General features: G+C 40.9%; 1 protein-coding gene across 2 annotated transcripts in view; it reads right to left on the bottom strand.

Annotated features, from left to right (window-relative positions):
- Nucleotides 1-18,214, bottom strand: part of JAM2 (junctional adhesion molecule 2) — an 88,158-nt gene extending 69,944 nt beyond the window's left edge. For both annotated transcript variants that reach the window (XM_064273126.1, XM_064273127.1), the window contains exon 1: nucleotides 18,100-18,214. In XM_064273126.1, the coding sequence (XP_064129196.1) occupies nucleotides 18,100-18,166 (67 nt within the window). In that variant the 5' untranslated portion in view covers nucleotides 18,167-18,214. The remainder of the gene's footprint in view (nucleotides 1-18,099) is intronic.
- Between the last annotated feature and the right edge of the window lie 928 nt (nucleotides 18,215-19,142).

The following is a 19,142-nucleotide window of genomic DNA, read 5'->3' as shown; positions in this document are numbered from 1 at the left end:
TTTTCAGAATGGTAAATGAGCAACAGCTTCAACTTAAAGTCATCAGCTGCATTAGCCCCTAACAAGAGAGCCAGCCTGTCCTTGGAAGCTTTGAAGCCAGGCATTGACTTTTCCTCGCTAGGTATGAAAGTCCTAGATGGCATCTTCTTCCAATGTAACGCTGTTCTGTCTACATTGAAGATTTGTTGCTTGGTGTAGCCACCTTCATCAATTATCTTAGCTAGATCTTCTGGACAACTTGCTGCAGCTTCTACATCAGCACTTGCTATTTCACCTTGCACTTTTATGCTATGGAGACGGCTTCTTTCCTTAAATCTCATGAACCAATCTCTGTTAGCTTCAAACTTTTCTTCTGCATCTTCCACAACATAAAGAAAACAAAAATCCTCACAACTGGACCAATAAGCAACATCACGATAAACAGAGAAAAGACTGAACTTTTCAAGGATTTCATTTTATTTGGATCTACAATCAACACCCACGGAAGCAGCAGTCAAGAAATCAAAAGACACATAGCATTGGGCAAATCTGCTGCAAAAGACCTCTTTAAAGTGTTGAAAAGCAAAGATGTCACCTTGATGACTAAGGTGCGCCTGACCCAAGCCATGGTATTTTCAATCGCATCATATGCATGTGAAAGCTGGACAATGAATAAGGAAGACTGAAAAAGAATTGACACCTTTGAATTGTGGTGTTGGCAAAGATTATTCAATATACCATGGACTGCCAAAAGAACAAACAAATCTGCTTGGAAGAGGTATAACCAGAATGCTCCTTAGAAGCAAGGATGGTAAGACTATGTCTTACATACTTTGGACATGTTATCAGGAGGGATCAGCCCCTGGAGAAGGACATCACACTTGTAGAGGGTCAGCGAAAAAGAAGGCCCTCAACGAGATGGACTGACACAGCGGTTGCAACAATGGGCTCAAGCATAACAACAATTGTGAGGATGAGCAGGACTGGGCAGTGTTTCTTTCTGTAGTACACAGGGTCACTATGAGTCAGAACCGACTCGGCAGCACCTAACAACAACAACAATTAAAATTTTATGGCTTCTTTGAACAGAAATCTAAAAGTAACTTTGACACCCCATAATTCTAACGTATTCTCATCTCACCCACATATTAAAGGGAAAAAAATATACTAGTGAAATGCACGTGCACACAGCACAGTGAGTTCTGTAGAGCCTTCCACTTAATTTTTTTTTTCATATCAACTAAAAATGAAGCTTGAAAAAGGAAAAACTGGGTCCCTAAACATAGGCTATGTAATAAATTTCCTGTCTACTGTCACAACCTAAGAATTTAGTAGTCATGAAATGCATGCAATTTGCACTCATTTTAATTCATTGGTTCACAACTCTATCAGAACTTTTCATAAATGTTCGATGCTTCCCCTACTATCCTGAAACAAACTTATAGATAATATAGCATGACACATATAGAGGCAACCCCTGCTTTTCACCACTTTGCTTTTACAAAAGACCTACATTAGTACCTGTTTTTGCTAACCGAAAGAAATCCGAAGAGGATTTTTCTTTTACAAAAATAGGCAAAAATTGAAAAAATACCATTCAATATTTGTTTCTTCCCAGCACGCAGCCCGAGCAGCCAGCGAGAATGGTGTCGCCAGACTCCTTCCCTGGGAACTACACAGCATCTCAGTATCAAGGCGCCACAGCTTTTGAACTGTGTTATTTTAGCTTTTATGTGTTACTAGGTATGGTTTGGTAAGTTACTTTTTGGGTCTGGGAACACTCAAAAATTTTTCCTATATAATTTAATGGTAATGGCTTCTTTGCTTTACGCCATTTCAGCTTACGAAAGGTTTCATACGGACACTCTACTTTTGGATGGGGAGGAAATCTGCATATAGAGAGTGAGCCCTGATGGCACAACCATTAAGTTCTCAACTGCTAAACAAAAGGTTGGCAGTTCAAGTCCACCTAGCACTCTGCAGGAGAAAGACCTGGCGATCTACACCTGTAAAGATTACAGCTGAGAAAACCCTATGGGGCAGTTCTGCTCTGTCACATGGGGTCGCTATGAGTCAGAGTCAGCTCGATGGCACTAAACAACAACAAATATCTATCTATGTATCTAGATTTTTTTTTTTTTTATCTAGATATATTCACACACACCCATAAGTATACAATGTGGAAAGCTAATGATAATGTTCTTTTATTATTAAAGAAAAATACTGGGAAAATTTTACAATAAACAATGTCTATTTTAATTTTTTTTATTTTAATTTATAAATGCTTATACTTGAGTATACTGGAAGGTGCAATGAAGAAGTCAGACTGTTTCCTGCACATATATAACGGTAAACTGGATTTAAGAAAAAATCAGTAGCCATTCCAAACAGCATAGGAAAATAAGGAACGGGGTCACTGCAGACATTAGAATAGAATATGTATATTGAGTTACGTATTAAGACTGTACAAAAAATACACTTGTGTTTATGTGTAAAATAGAGTAAGATCAAGGTTGAGATAATGATAAAGCTTTTGCTTATACGAACATGCAATGGGACTTGGGGAAGTCATGAAGGCTGTGTCATGGATTGAACTGTGTCTCCCCAAAAATATGTGTCAACTCGATTAGGCCATGATTCCCAGTATTGTGTGGTTGCCTTCCATTTTGTGATTAATGTAACTTTGCTATGTGTTATAAATCCTAATCTCTGCCTGTGGTTAATGAGGCAAAATTAGATTATGTTGAAAAGGATTAGGGTGGGATGTAACACCCTTACTCAGGTCATATCCCTGATCCATTGTAATGGGAGCTTCCTTGGGGTATGGCCTGCACCACCTTTTATGTCTCAAGGGATAAAAGAAAAGGGAATAGAACAGAGAGAGGGGGACCTCATGCCACCAAGAAAGCAGCGCGGTTAGCAGATTGCATCCTTTGGACTCAGGGTTCCTGTGAGGAGACGCTCCTGGCCCAGGGGAAGATTGATGACAAGGACCTTCCTCCAGAGCCGACAGAGAGAGAAGGCCTTCCCCTGGAGCTGATGCCCTGAATTTGGATTTCTGGCCTACTAAAAAAAAAAAAAAAAGACTGTGAAAAAATAAGTTTCTCCTTGTTAAAGCCACCCACTTGTGGTATTTCTGTTATAGCAGCACTAGATGACCAAGACAGTGAGGAACAGAGGAAAATTCTTTATTGTACAAGATTGTCAGGCACACTGCAAGATATTTAACAGCCTGGTCCCTGCCCAGTAAATCTATAGCAACCACTCATCATTGTGACTATCAAATATGCCGTACAAAATTCCACGATAACCCCTGGAACAATAATACACCTTCTCCAGTTGGAAGACCCTGATTTAATTCTTCGAGCACCCTCTCAGCAGACAGAAACTTGAAAGCTTTGTTTTATAAACTGAGAACACTTATCCAGCTAATGAAATATGACCACAAAATTATTTTATTAAGTTTCATCGGTGGCATGTGTTCTCACAAACTTATTGCCGTTGAGTCAACTCCAACTCACAGCGACACTATAGGACAGAGTAGAACTGCCCCGTAGGGTTTCCAAGGAGCAGCTGGTGGATTTGAACTGCCAGTCTTCTGGTTTGTAGCCGAGCTCTTTACCGCTCTACCACCCGGGCTCCGTAGTCTCACAAAATAAACTACAAACGAGGTATCGGAGAGGACAGGGTTTATTCAAGACTTTTTTTTTTTTTTTTGTACAGTTTGGAGAATTTTCAGTTCTGTTATTTTCTGTCTTACCTCTCCAGACAATTACTCATTGCTACAAATTTAAGCCCAAGGTAATTCTTCCTAACTCACGATACACGGTATTTCAAAGGAAAGCATTTTCAGCTAAGAAAAATTTAACGAATTTTGATGAGTTTAGCTGGGATAATTGGTGTCTCTTGAGTGTCTTTACCTCTCAAGAACGATATGCTTAAAGATATATATATATATATGTTTCTTTTCAGGCATGTACTAATATATTTTTAAACGATCTTAAATCTCTCTGATCCAAATCTTTCATAAAAATCTTTAAAAGGCAAATGTATAATGAAATCATAGCCCAGATTTCTCCACCATCAAAGATGTAACCCAGACTCATATTAATTAAACTATTAAGTGCCAGAAGCCTAATTAGGAATCTTGGACTCAACGTTTTCAAAGAGTCCCAACTACTTCCTGACTGATCCTGTTTCCATAGAAACTAAAGTTGGGAAATAGTAAAAGACAAAAGAAATTACAAAATGGTACAAAATAAATTAGCTAAGTGAGTTATTTATTTCAAAAGAAAGAAAAAAAGAACTTTATGTTCTACATAACAATTTGAAAAATACATGTGCAAAATTTAAGTTAAAAAAATGCATGATATACAAAAATACTTAAATCTCTGTTTAAGATAATATTAGTGTTTTTCTTTTAATGTCATCTTTTAGAATGAAGGTCAGAATAATCACAGGGACTTTTTCTATTTCCCTTTTAAAGGATCTCTAATGCTGTTTTTTATTTAATGCTGTCAGGGTGACTAAATTGAATAACAAATCCTTCACAATATTGAATATGCTCATGTTTCCCATTTGGTTAGATGATATTTTTAGATCATGAAATATTCATTACAGGCTTATGGATTACTCTTCAGGTTAATATTGCCTTGAATTAAATTGGATTGTGCCTGTGCAAGACATTTATACATGCTAAGAGACAGCCACACTCTAAATATACTAAATGTCTAAAAGTGCTTTAAAGACAGATTAGAATATTTAGACTGTTGGCCACATTCTAAACAGAAGGTTCAAATTATTATGACAGAAATTATTAGCCATCCTCATTGCAGGATATTCTCTGCTGAATCTAAATCCATACGTAGCAAAACAGAAGCTCTCTCTCTCCTCCCTTTGTGCCTTTATATTGCCTAAGAGAACACCAGAAACCTGGTGGCATAATGAGGTTAAGTTCTGTGGCTGCTAACCAAAAGGTAGGCAGTTTGAATCCACCAGCTGCTCCTTGAAAACCCTGTGGGGCAGTTCTACTCTGACCTATAGGGTCGCTGTGAGTCAGCAGTGGGTTTGGTTTTTTGGGTTTAATTGAACACCAGAAAAGAGCACCTTCATGTCCCCTAAAATCTTCTTGGGTTTTTACCTTCTTCCCTGGTGGCGCTGTGGTTAAGAGCTCAGGCTGCTAACCAAAACATAGGCAGTTAAATTCGACTCGACGGCAACAGGTTTGGTTTGGTTTTATACTTTCCAAACAGTGTATTCTTCACATGTTCATCTCCCACATAAAAAGAAAAAAATGTGGAATTTGGAGTCAGCAGCTCTAACTTTAACTTCTGCTTCTGTGTATCCCTACAAACATTCTAAGCCTCTGTTTCTCAACCATAAAACTGTGATATATACAGTACTATGTACCTCACTTTCAGGAGGGACCAATCCCTGGAGAAGGTCATTATGCTTGGTAAAGTAGAGGGTCAGCTAAAAAGAAGACACTCAACAAGGTGGATTGACAGAATGGCTACAACACTGGGCTCAAACATACCTACTACTGTGAGGATGGCACAGGACCAGGTGATCTTTTGTTCTGTTATACATGAGATTGTTACAGGTCAGAGCCAATTCCACAGCATCTAAGGACATGTACCTCACAGGGATGCTGACGTGACAATTAAGTAAAATAATTTCTGTGAAAACATTTTGTTAATTACAAAGTTCTATTCAAATGCTAATTTTATTTTTCTTTACTTTTTAATCCCTCAGGTTACTCATTACTTTACCCTGATCTTTTCCCATCATCCCATCCTTCATGGCCTCCAGATAACTGACTTCCCAACATTCCTTCTGGGCTTCCATGATATTGTTTCTGTTGGTTGTCCTCCATTTCTCTAGGCACTTTTTCCTCATTGTTTCTGCTCCTTTGCATTATTTAACTAAGTACATTCTCCAGAGGGCACAGTCCTTTGCCCTCTTCTAATCTTCCTCCCAGTGGTTAAGAGCTCAGCTGCTAACCAAAAGGTCAGCAGTTCAAATCCATCAGCTGCTCCTCAGAAATTCAGTGGGGTAGTTCTACTCTGTCCTATAGGGTTGCTATGAGTTGGAATTGACTCGACCGCAACAGTTTTTTAACCTTCCTCCACATTTCCTCCTAGACCACATCAACAATTTGCTTCCCATTTAACACTTAAATACAGGTGATCCCAGTGCCGTCGAGTCGAGTCGATTCCGACTCATAGCGACCCTATAGAACAGACTACACAGGTGTTAGACACAGACAATTTCTACTATACACTTCTCATCCTCTTCCCAATGGTCTATAAAGACATTTCTAGTTGGATATTTGGTAGCCTCATGAAATATAATAATCGCTGCTTCTCAGTTTAAATATCATGATTTCTCTGGTTCTTTGGGTTTACAACCTTAGAATTACTGTCTTGGTTTGTTTGATGTCCACTATATTTAATAACCACTAAATCTTAACCCTGGTGGCATAGTGGTTAAGTGTTACAACTGCTTACCAAAAAGGTTGGCAGTTTGAATCCACCTGGCGCTCGCTCCTTGGAAACTCTATGGGGCATTTCTACTCTGTCCTATAGGGTCTCTATGAGTTGGAATCGACTTGACAGCAATAGGTTTGGTTTTGATTTTTTTTAAATCTTACCCATTTCTATTTTCAATGCCTTCCAGATTTAGCACTTCCTAAACAATCTGGATAGCTCATGCATTAATCCTGGATTCCATTATCTAAAAACTGGGCTGTAGTTGCTTCTTCCTTCCTACGTCCATCCTATAGGTAAGGGTTCAAATCATTGTTTACTCCAAATGCCATAATTGGTATACTGCTTCACTTTTCAAAACTTCCAGGAATGTCCTGTTGCCACTGCACCAAACAGAAGCTCTTTGGCAATCAACTCCATGAACACCAAGCCACCTCTGGAGCCCATTTCTTGTTCTTTTCCAAAATAGGCTCTGTGTTCTAACCAATAAGAACTCTGAAAGAAGCAGTATAGAATTAAAAAACACTCTCAACTACATATAAAATAGTTTTATGATCACAGGCTGAATGTGGTAAGTTTTTTTCCCCCCATTCAAAAATGTTAAATTATAAAAGACACTAACAATCATTAAACCAACCCTGCATTTTACAGATGTGGAAAACAAGGCCTAAATAAAATAAAAAAGCTTTTCTAAAGCCATAGATATAAGAACAGAAATGACTCCATCTAGATCTTTTGATCCCAAACTCCATTTTATTTATGTCATATTTCTTGCTTCTTTGTGAACAAACTTAACACTGATGATTTAAGGTAAAAGGAGGTCCTTTGAACATCCGGTAGGGACATTTTACATGGACATTTAACTTATGAATTCAATAAGGTACCATTGGCAAATATATGTCAGAAATATAATTTATAAAATTAGTCAATTCAAAAAGTGAAGATTAAACCCCTGAGACTACAGCTCCCGCACACTCTATTAACTCAGAACTGAAACCATTCCCGAAGCTCACCCTTCAGCCAAAGATTAGACAGGCCTATAAAACAAGAACACAGGTGAGGAACAAGCTTCTTCAGTCAAGTATAGGAGACCAAATGAGCAATGCCTGCCCAAAAGCGAAGACAAGAAAGCAAGGAGGGATGGGAAAATTGGACGAAAGGACAGGGAGAACCCAGGGTGGAAAAGGGAAGGGGGAGAGTGCTGACATATCACAGGGATTGCAATCAATATCACAAAACAATTTATGTATGAATTGTTGAATGAGAAATTAATTTGCTCTTTCACATAAACTTTCACCTAAAACACAATAAAAAGTAAATAAAAAGTGAAGATCAGCTAATAAAGAGAAATTAAGTCCTGACATATGCTACAACATGGACAAACCTTGAAAACATTATGCTGAGTGAAATAAGAGAGTCACGAAAGGACAAATATTGAATGATCCCATTTGCATGAAATAGAGACCAAAGCTTATTAGTGGTTATCAGGGATCAAAGGGAGGCAGGAAAGGGGAAGTCACTGTTTAGGAAGCACTGAGTGTCTGTTAATGGTGGTGGAATAATCTAGAAAAGTCTAGTAGTAAAGGTTATACAGCACGATGAATGTCATCAATCTCAAGTGTAAAAACTGTACATGTAAAAACTGTTGAATTGGCAATGTTTTGTTATATACATTTTAATTATAATAATAAAGAAAAAGTGCAGGTATATTTTGCCCACCACCCTAGCCAATGTGAACACGCCCCTGAGTTACCTCTGATACTCTTTCAGGCATAAGGTGAGATTGCATTGTCTTTTGAAAAGACACATTTGCAGTCAAAAGATACATTGATGAAAAAATTCTGCTTACAAAAGAAGTGTTTCTGTAGCCCACTACCAAAATTACTTGTCCTTCTATTTCCTGGAACCCCTGGTGGTGCAGTGGTTAAGAGCTACATCTGCTAACCAAAAGTTGGCAGTTCAAATCCACCAGGCACTCCTTGGAAAAGTTTGGCAGTTCAAATCCACCAGGCACTCCTTGGAAACTCTGTGGGGCAATCCTATCCTGTCCTATAGGGTTGCTATGAGTTGGAATCAACTAGACGGCAATGAGTTTGTTTTTTGTTTTGTTTTCCTGGGAGAGAAAGCAATTCCGTTGAGATTTACAGCCTTGGAAAACCTATGGGGAGGCTATGATTCAGAATTGACTCGATGGCAGCAAGTTTTTTGGTATTTTACTTCCTAAACCAAACCTGCTGCCGTCGAGTCGATTCCGACTCACTGCGACCCTATAGGTCAGAGTAGAACTGTCCCACATAGTTTCCAAGTAGCGCCTGGTGGATTCAAACTGCCGACATTTTTGTTAGAAGCTGTAGCACTTAGCCACTATGCCACCAGGGTTTCCTTTTTACTTCCTGATAATTAGAAATAAATTTCCCCAAACATTCTAGCCCACATAATGAAATAGTCTGGTTTTGACTGATCTCACCATTACTCACTAGACTTTGGTATCTTACTGTTAAAACATGACACATACAAGAAAGATGCAACTGTTCAAATAATCAGGGATCTGAATTTACATTCTGTTGGAAGGCTATGATGCAATCTTCGTTCCACTCCAAACTAAAGAGTAACAGAATAGGAGGTAAAGTGAAAGCTGCTCCTCCATTAGCATCTCCATTCCCTTGCTCAGGAATTTATAGTGTATTTGGGGAAAGTATTATTCCGCATGGAAACTGCTCCTGACATAAATGGCTACAATGACAGTATGTGCACGTTGCTGACGCAGGCTCCAGGTTGGCTGCTTCTAAACTGGCAGCTAAATGCCTCTACTTCTTCCATTCTTAGCCCACAACCAGTGTCTTCTCCAGAGAATCCTCAGAGCTTTGGGGCCTTCAGGTTAAAGGAACTATGGAAAGTTAAATCATACAAAAAACCCCTATAGAGCTTAGTCTGGAATTATTAATGACAAAGCTTTGAAAATTAAATGAAGACTTTGGAAAGTATTAGCAACCTAGAAATATGCTTGGATTGATACAGCAAATGCTGGATATGCCCTTGGCATAAAAGGAGATCAAAAGTATTCTCATGTGTGGGTTGAGAGGAATTGATGAGAAATACGTGACTTAATCAGTCTCCGTTAAACAAATACAAGGGGATAAAAACTAAATTGTTAGAACTTAGTCAACTCTCTTTTATATTCACCCTTTCTTGCCTGGTGGTGTAGTGGTTAAGAGCTACAGCCGCTAACCAAAAGGCCGGCTGTTCAAATCCACCAGGCGCTCCCTGGAAACAGTATGGGCAGTTCTACTCTGTCCTATAGGGTCGCTATGAGTTGAAATCGACTTGAAGGCAACAGGTTTTTTTTTTTTTTTTTTCCTTGCCATCAGTCTGTAAATGTGATAGGCACTCATCTGAGTAGGCATTTTTATATTTTAGGGAATAAAATATTAAAGCCTCTTTCAAAAGAAATAAACCGAAAGGCCCGTGATACATCATGAAAAAAAAAATGTGGCTATTATATACTGGATTTACTAATGGACTTTGCTGTATAACCCATGATCTTGGAGTTTTAATTAATGTCAAGTTTTTAAGGCATTTTCATTTTTCTGTTTGTCAGTGTGGAATACATGAGCTAGACTAAAGGGGGCCCTGGTGGTGCAGTGGTTAAGCACTGGGCTTCTAACCAAAGGGTTGGCAGTTCGTGGAAACCCTGTGGGGCTGTTCTACTCGGTCCTGTAGGGTTGCTATGAGTTGGAATTGACTCAAAGGCAACGGGGTGTTTTTGATTTATACTGTGGGGTTTAGATGCATTTTTCCCTCAAATGGCTATCCAGTTATTCTAACAGTATTTATGAAAAACATTCTCCCTCGTCTGCAATACTACCAATATCACATACTAACTTTCCAAATGAACTTGGGTCAATTTCTAGACTTTATATTCTCTTCCACTTATCTGTCTATTCATGTACCGATTCCACAGTGTCTTAATTATAGAGGCTTTATAAAATGTTGTAATGTCAAGTGGGGCTAGCACCACTTCATTTGTGTCTCCCAAGGTTTTTCCTGGGTATTGTTTATTTTTCCAATATCTCATTCATTTTTATATTTATTCTATGCATGCTTTTAAAATGAACGTAATATGTTGATACAGAAATACAAGTCAATAGTTTATGATAAAAATTTATATTGGAGTATGTGCTCCTGTTTTGGGCTGAATTGTGTCACTCAAAAAATGTGTCAACTTGGCTAGGCCATGATTCCCAGTATTGTGTAACTGTCCACCATTTTGTCATCTGATGAGATTTTCCTATCTCTTGTAAACCCTACCTCTATGATGTTAATGAGGCAGGATTAGCAGCAGCGAAATTAATGAAGCAGGACTCAATCTACAAGTTTAGGTTGTATCTTAAACCAATCTCTACTGAAATATAAAAGAGAGAAGCAAGTAGAGTAGAGAGACATGGGGACCTCATACCACCAAGAAAATAGTGCCAGGAGCAGAGCACGTCCTTTGGACCTGGGCTCCCTGCACTGAGAAGCTCCTAGACCAGGGGAAGATTGATGACAAGGATCTTCCCCCAGAGGCAACAAAGAGAGCCCTCCCCTGGAACTGGCATCCTGAATTCAGATTTCTAGACCGTGAGAGAATAAATTTCTGTTTGCTAAAGTCATCAACTTGTGGTATTTCTGTTATAGCAGCACTAGGTAACTAAGACAGCGCCTTAAAAAAAAAAAAAGTAAGATATGCACTAAATTGTACATGTGAAAAACATTGGGAAAAATCCTGAATATGTAATCAAAGAAGTCTGAAGACTATTTGTCCAAATAGTGTACTGTATTTCCAACATGCCAGCATCCTCAAACAATTTTTATGGGGAAGTGGTACACTAAAGCCAAGATTCTTATGATGGGTATAATCTTGGCATTTGCCTAATGGTAGACTGTGAGGAGATGATACCCTTGGGCCCAGATGATGGATCACTTGGATCCAGGGGAAATTTTTTTCAGTGCTAACAGGGGTTACAAATCATGAGCTGTCAAGATCACACAAGATGTTATGATTACTGGACAAGGATGCAGCGGAAAACTATCTTTGTACTGAAAATAAGCATCACTTCATCAGGCCCTGTCCATTTATTTCCTTTAATAAACCACTGCCTATTGTGGAACATGGATTATCATAATACCAACTGAGTGGCAAAGAGATTGGACCCTGAAGGCAAAGTTTAGCATCTACTGCTCCGGAGAGTGTTTTTACAACTCTCCAGTATCCCATGTCCTATTTTTTCTCAGGCAATTCTTTAGGGGGTATGGTTTGATTTATCTGCATTTTTTATCAATGTTTACCAGTTCAAGAAGCACTTATCTGCTTCTATGATGTAAGGAGGCATCAAACAACTAGCAAAATTTTCTAAAACTCTGTAAGGCAGACCAGTCTCTATATTACCTTGTAACTCTAGGCTAACAGTAAAATTAAACACTCTTTCTCATTGCCATTGAGTTGATTCCAACTCATAACAACTCTGTAGGACAGAACAGAACAGAACTGCCTTATAGGTTGTAAATCTTTATGGAAGCAGACTGCCACATCTTTCTCCTGTAAAACACTCATTAGGGACTATTAATTTTACATATATCCTGGGATCTTTACTATTAAAAATATATGTAATCTTATAAAGCTAAGAAACAAACATTAAACTCCAGAATACTTCTACTTAACTAATTATTAAAGAACTACCTTATGGCAAGCACTATAAGTGCTAGGGACACAAAGATGTGTTGTCTCTACCCTCAACGAATCCATAATCCAGAAAGATGCCCATATAAAAATCATGAGTAAAACCCATTAAGTGCCATACAGGACAAGGAATATACAGAAAGCACTAGAAATATAATATGTGGTAGACTTCAGCTTTGGTGAATGAGTGAGTTGGAGAGGCTTGAGAGAAGAGATGAGAAAATTTTCAGTTTGGCATTCAGGGAGGAATTGCATTGGGTCTCATGGAGAAGATCACAACAATGAAAACAACAGAGAAGAGTGGAGGTTGGGAAGGAGAAGCATTCTATGTAGGTAAAACAGTATAAACGTTTACTTTATCACACACACACAACACAACACATACAACACAAAAGATTTTGACTTGTTCTGGGACCAAAAGCACTGTACTGGGCCAAAGAATACTATGGCTCGAACCTGTTTCTCTGGATTTTCATCATAACTTACATAGCTGGCTATGTGTTTAGATCTTTGGACAAACAGACACTTGAGTTAGTGTTTATTCCATTGTGTCAGTTCTGCTTCTGATTAGGATCCATTCCTCTTTGAGAGTTCCTCTAGGGCATTTTTAAAAACATAAACACAACTCTCCCTTTTCAAACTTAACACTTTCTCAGTAGTTTGACATGTCCCCTTTTTACTTGTGGTCATTACTTATTCTTTGGTCTCCTTTAAAAATAGCTTCAGTTTGCACTCGTCTGTAAATCTTAGCTGGTGCCAGTGCCTGTCTTCTCTGGGCTTTGGCCCATCTGCTCTTTGCCTTTGGATGTTTTGATTGGATCTTGGTTGGGATTTCTCCCTTTCTAGATTTGGAAGTTTATCTCCCTCTGGTTCATTATGTCACTTTTTCACTATTTATTTTTGGTGATTTTAGCTGGAAGGTAGTCCCTATTGCATTTTGGAGTATCATTTTCAAGGCATGTGCAAGGCGTTAAGGTGAGTTTTATTTGTGAGACCGAGCTTTAGGCCGTGGCTTAATTACTAATAAAAAAAATTTCTTTTTAAGGCGGGTATAGGACATTATGTATAACATGATTTGAATTATTGGATGGTGCAAAATAGTATGCATAGGATGTAGGAGCAGGTATGCTCATATATACTGGTATTAAAAAAAAAAAAAAACCCGTTGCCGTCAAGTCAATTCCAACTCTTAGTGACCCTATAGGACAGAGTAGAACTGCCCCATAGGGTTTCCAAGGAGCAGCTGGTGGATTTGAACTGCCAACCTTTTTGGTTAGCAGCCATAGCTCTTAACCACAATTTTGGTGAAGTGGTTAAGAGCTATGGCTCTTAAGAGCTATGGCTGCTAACCAAAAGGTCAGCAGTTCAAATCCACCAGGTGCTCCTTGGAAATTCTATGGGGCTGTTCTACTCTGTCTTGTAGGGTCGCTATGAGTTGGAATTGACTCAATGGCAATGGGTTTGGTTTTGGTTTACACAAGAAACTTAAGAGCGGGTTACCTGTGAAGAGTGCTATAGGAGTCAGGAGGGCTGGAAAGGAGATTTATTATTTACTGCATAATCTTTGTATGCTATTTCAATCTACCATATGCATGTATTTTAGTTAAATACACAAGTAAATGCATTTAGCAACTATTTATTTGTGCCTTTGATTGTGTCCAGGGCAGAGGATGTGGCAACTTTTCACAGCACGAGGAAAGCTTGGACTAAAATCAGCAGGTGACTGGTTTCACAAAAATGAGAGCAAGCAAACTGAAAAAGCCCAGCACAAAAGGGGAAGGCCAGCTTATGCTTGTTCACTCTTTACAAAAATAATGACAAATTGTCATGCTGAAATTTTTCAAAAATAAAACAAAACTGAAAATCCAACAAAACAAATGAAAAATTTATGCCCATGGCAGAAGAAAGGATTCTCCAGAAAAGAACCAAAATTCCTGTCTGGAAGCTCACAGGGATTGTTGGTCAGAACTTTGTGAGCCAGCACAGTGGACAGCTAAAAGTGTAGTTCTTGAAATACTTTGATGGGACTAGGTGCATGGAGGTTCTTTGCTTCTCTGCTCACAAAACATGGTGAGTAACAATTCACCAAATGGAGGATGTTTCCTATCCATTCACTGGGCTGAATATCTAGAGAACAGAGCTTTGTGGTCATGTTAGCAGAGACTCGTGTAAACACACACATATTCTTTCTTTTTTTTCTCCCTCTCTCTCTCTCACACACACACACACATGTTCACACACTTAGTGATACAAAGGCCACTTCTCTTACCATGAAACAAAACGACCCTCCTAAGGGAAATTCTGGGAACACATTAAACAATACTTGAAGGAAGACAAACCCAGGGGTGGGGAAGAGAATAATATTGAAAGAAGATAAATAGTGACCAAAAGAGCTACTGTTTCGTGTTTATAAGTTGGGAGCTGAAGAGAAAGCTGGAAAGGTCTGCAGCACACATGATTTAAAACAGAACACAAAAGAGCAACTTTTTATAAATCCCGGATTAAATTTAACTAGCTAGATTTCAAATATAAAACAATTCTCTGTGATTGAATGTACATGTGCATGACTATAGGACTGTGTTGTGTTTCAATAAACTAAGTAACAAAATAGTTCCTGAAGTAATTCCTTGGATGGCTCCAATAGCATCCTAACAGGTCTCCTCCCATCAGCCTCCACTCCACCCCCCACCCCATCCATTCTCCAGACTTCATCCATTGTATTTTCTTTGAAATGCAAATCTGACTGTGATATTCTGTGTTTAAAAGCCTTCAATGTTTTCTCCTCGCCTTCAGGATAAATTCAAAACCGTAAATATGCCCCACAAGGCCCTCCACCATCTGGCCTTTGCTTCCCCCTCCAGCCCCTCCTGGGCCGCCTTCCCCCGTCCTCCATGTTCCAGGCAAGCTGAGCTTTCTTCCGTTCCTCACACTCTCCTCACTTCCCCTGGCCTGAGGTCCTCTGTGTATACAGTTCTGCAACTGTCTCCTCTACCCTCTTCACCTGGCTAACATATTCTTTTCATATATATAATAATACAACTTTATAAAACACGTTTTAAAATAAATTCTTAAAACAATACAAGTAGATCAAGCTGTGAAAAGCCAATTTCAACTCATAATGACCCCATAGGGTTTCCAAGGCAGTAAATCTTCGTGGAAGTAGACCATCAAATTCTTCTCAGTCAAGTGGCTGGTGGGTTCAAACTGCCAACCTGTCCGTTAGCACCAGAGTGCCTTAACCACTGCACCACCAGGGCTCTTCCACCATATACACATACCCAACAATTGGGGTCTTGTCAAAGGATATAAGAGCCCGCTGGAAAAACTCCCAATGGCCAAAGCCGGAACGATTGGAGCAACAAAATAAATAAAACAGTATTGAATTATAGCCCAAAGTATAAAATAAATATGCATGAGTCCAGACTAATGTAAATAAATCAGTCAATCAGGGAAGAAGAACCAAATCTCCCATGGAGAAGAATTCCAAATAATTTATGTACACAATCCAGCCTCAAGAAGGTGGAGCACAACTCTGCTTCTTAAGCATGGGCTGTACGTAGTGGTTTCCTTCCAAAGGGGACAGTATGGAAAGGGGTACAAATTCATATCTTTACGGTGGAAAAACCTGAAAATATTACCTTACCCAGGTGATGAGGGTTAACATTAACAAGAATAGACAGTTCTACTCTGTCCTGTAGGGTCGTTATGAGTCGGAATCAACTTGACGGCAGTGGATATGCGTTATACAAAATATTTGACCAGTACTCCTCATAACTGTCAAGGTCATCAAAAACAAGGGAAGTCTGAGAAACTATCCCAGTCCAAAGGCGCCTAAGGAAAAATGACCACTAAATGTAATGTGGTATCTTGGATGGTATCCTGTAACGGAAAAAGACTGTTGGGTAAAAAAATAAAGAAAATCTTAATAAAATGTGGAGTTTAGTTAATAATAATTTATCAGTATTGGTTCATTACTTATGACAAAGACACCATACTAATATATTAATATACATATTAAGGGAAACTGGGTATGGAGTGGAGCCCTAGTGGCATAGTGGTTAAGAGCTGCAGCTGCTAATCAAAAAGTTGGCAGTTCAAATCCACCAGTCAGTCCTTGGAAACCCCATGGGGCAGTTCTACTGTGTCCTATAGGGTCAATATGAGTCAGAATTGACTTGAGGGCAAAGGTTTGTTTTTTGATTTTTGGTTTGCATATAGAGTATATGAGAACTCATTGTACTATCTTTGCAATTTCTCTGTTAACCTAAAACTCCTCTAAAGTTAAAAAGTTTATTTAAAAAGTAAGTAAGAAAGAAGAGAAAACACTCTTGCAATAACAGACCTCTTGGCATCCCAGGAACAACACAGAAAACATCCCTACAACACTTTCAAATTAAACCACTATAGGAATCAGAAGAGTGTTAGATTTTACCCAAAGCTTGAAGAAGAGGTTATTCTGCCCATTAATTTAAGGCTTTGTTTGCCTCTTGTTTTTTTCTTGGCTACGATTTCAAACTCAGGGTGTCTTGTTTCTATTTTGATTCCTGGGTAGGAATAGCAGAATAAAACTATTTTATCTGTGTTTAACTAGTGACAATTCCAAAGTCTGAGGCTTTTTTTATTTGAAATTTAGGATTTTCAAAGTACCACATAACTCTCCCAGTAGTTTTGTTACAGTTTGTCCAGCCTACCTCTTTGTTACTTTCAGGGGCATTTTTTCCCCCACTGTGTGTTCAGCAAGATACCAACTGATAGTTCAAAGCTGCATAATGGTTTTATTGTGAGGGCTTGCCTTCCTGGTTTGATGTTCTACAACATAGGTCAGCACATACCTCTTCACTGTGACAACTTGCACCTTCCTCCCCCTCTAAGGGACACAGCTCACATCAGGTTGAGCTGAGCAGTAATTACTTCGGCAATGAGAGCATGAGAACCAGTCACTATATTATGCTATTAGACTCTCAAACAGCAGGTTATTTTAAGTATATAATGTCAGAACTTGGATAGCAACAATAATATCCCACTCTGAGGGAGTGAGAGAGAGAGGATGTAAGAGAAAGGAAAAAGAAAAAGGAGGACTGGAGGACTTCATTGCTTAAGCGCCAGGGTAGTCTCCACCACTTTTTCTAAAAAGTTAACGCGAAGTAAACAAGAGGAAACGTCTCCAGGATTTTAAATCTATTGAGACCAGAATTCGTGAAAATCCTGTTTAAAAGCGTCCCATGAAATTGGCTTTGGGACGCCTCTCTAGCTACTCCATCATTCCGCTTCTGCATCTTTCTAACAATCACCCGGTTGGTTGGATGTCTCCGGAAGACATGGCAGCTGGCGAGGTCGTCAGACCAGACTTCTCTAACTGAAAGCACACAGGAGCAGGTGGAGAAGACCAAAGTCATTGTCGCTCAGCGGCCATGAGCTCTCCCTGCTCGAACCACTCACAAGTGCGTTACTTATTACCTTTGGGACCGTGAGAAGCCAACTCTGACACCCCTCCTCCGGGTGATGCCATCTTGGGGTCTTATCATCCTTGAAATAATGAGTTTTGCATTCTGCTCACGCCTCTGAGTCTTTGCAAACTTATCCAACTTTGCAAGACGAAGAGAACCTGCTGGTCTGTACCCTTAATGTTCTCTCACCAGAACTGACAAAAGCCGATGCTATTCACGAAAAACCCAAAGACGACCCGCCACACTCGCCCCCGGCTCCGGCCCGGTGTCCCGCCCGCACCCCGCGTTCCCCGCCGGCCGGGTGGAAAGTCCGACGCGCCGCAGCGCACCCTCCTCCCAGAGCCCCGGGGACCGCGGCGGCGAGCTTGGCGCGCAGGGGCTGGGGGTCCAGTCAGGGGTGGGGGTCCCGGCAGGAGTGGGTGGGTGGGCGCGTGGGTGGGGGCGTGGAGGGACCCCCGCAACTTACAGCCCAGGGCGACCACCAGGTAGCGCAGCAGCAGCAGGAGGAGGCGGTGGCGGCTCCCCCTCGCCATCTTCCCAGGGGCCGAGCTGGCTGCTCCTCCGAGGACGAGGGTCCGGGCGGCAGGAGCCCCTGAACTTCTGGGGCGGGGGGGAGGGGGAGGAGGAGGAGGGCCGGGCCCGGATGGCGCTCAGGTCGCCCTTCCCGGGGCGCCTTCGCCGCTGGTTGCAAGGAGGCAGGTCTTCCCGAGCGCGGGGATGAGGGGTCCGGGCTGTCCTTTCTTGGGGGGCGGGGGGTGGTGAGAGGAGGAGGGCAGTGGACGCCGGACGAGGTGGCCGCGGGGGAGGCGAGGAGCGGAAGGGACAGACTGGCGGGTAGCCTCCGCCGCCCGCGCCGCGGGCCTGATCGGCTTTGTGTCTGGCGGGCGCGGGGCTGCCAGCTGTCCCCGGGGCGCGGAGCCGGGGGCGGGGGCGCGGCCGAGAGGGGTCAGCGGGGACTGCGCCTGCCCCGCCCCAAGCCCGGGCTTCCTCTCTTGGCACCAAACTTCTCACTGGGTGCTCAGCCCGGGGGTGGAGATGGGCAGGACATTTCAGGCCCACGGGCGTGGCTGCGATTGAGGTACCCCGAGGACATTGGGGGTTTGTGGGCTCCGCCTCGGACCCGAGAGGGAAAAAAAAAAAAAAATCAAGACTTCTGAGGGGCCGCGGCCTCGGACCTGAGCAGCAGCCTCGGCCCCTTCTCGTTTAAGCTCTTTGCTCCTTGGAGAGTTACGGCGTGTTTCGTGTTCTTTGCTTTTCCACGTGTCAGAGTTAGAAGTTCATCTAACGGTGTAAAATATTTATCGTGTTTCTTGCAGTTACATAACTGCCTCCTGCGGAGTTTTCCGCACGTTAAAAGTCTACAGCTGCCCTTTGTCAGGTTTATTTTTGGTAAACTGTGCTTTTAAAAGGGAAACCCATTATGAATGCTCTGTTTGGTGCCTTAAAATGGACCCGCACTTAGACTGCACACACTGCCAAGGCCAACAGGCGATTTTTACATCTGCTCCG

This window comes from Loxodonta africana, chromosome 20 (assembly GCF_030014295.1).
Source record: "Loxodonta africana isolate mLoxAfr1 chromosome 20, mLoxAfr1.hap2, whole genome shotgun sequence".
NCBI lineage: Eukaryota > Metazoa > Chordata > Mammalia > Proboscidea > Elephantidae > Loxodonta > Loxodonta africana.
The sequence above is the reverse complement of the archived record's forward strand: the minus strand, read 5'-3'. Positions and strand labels throughout refer to the sequence as shown.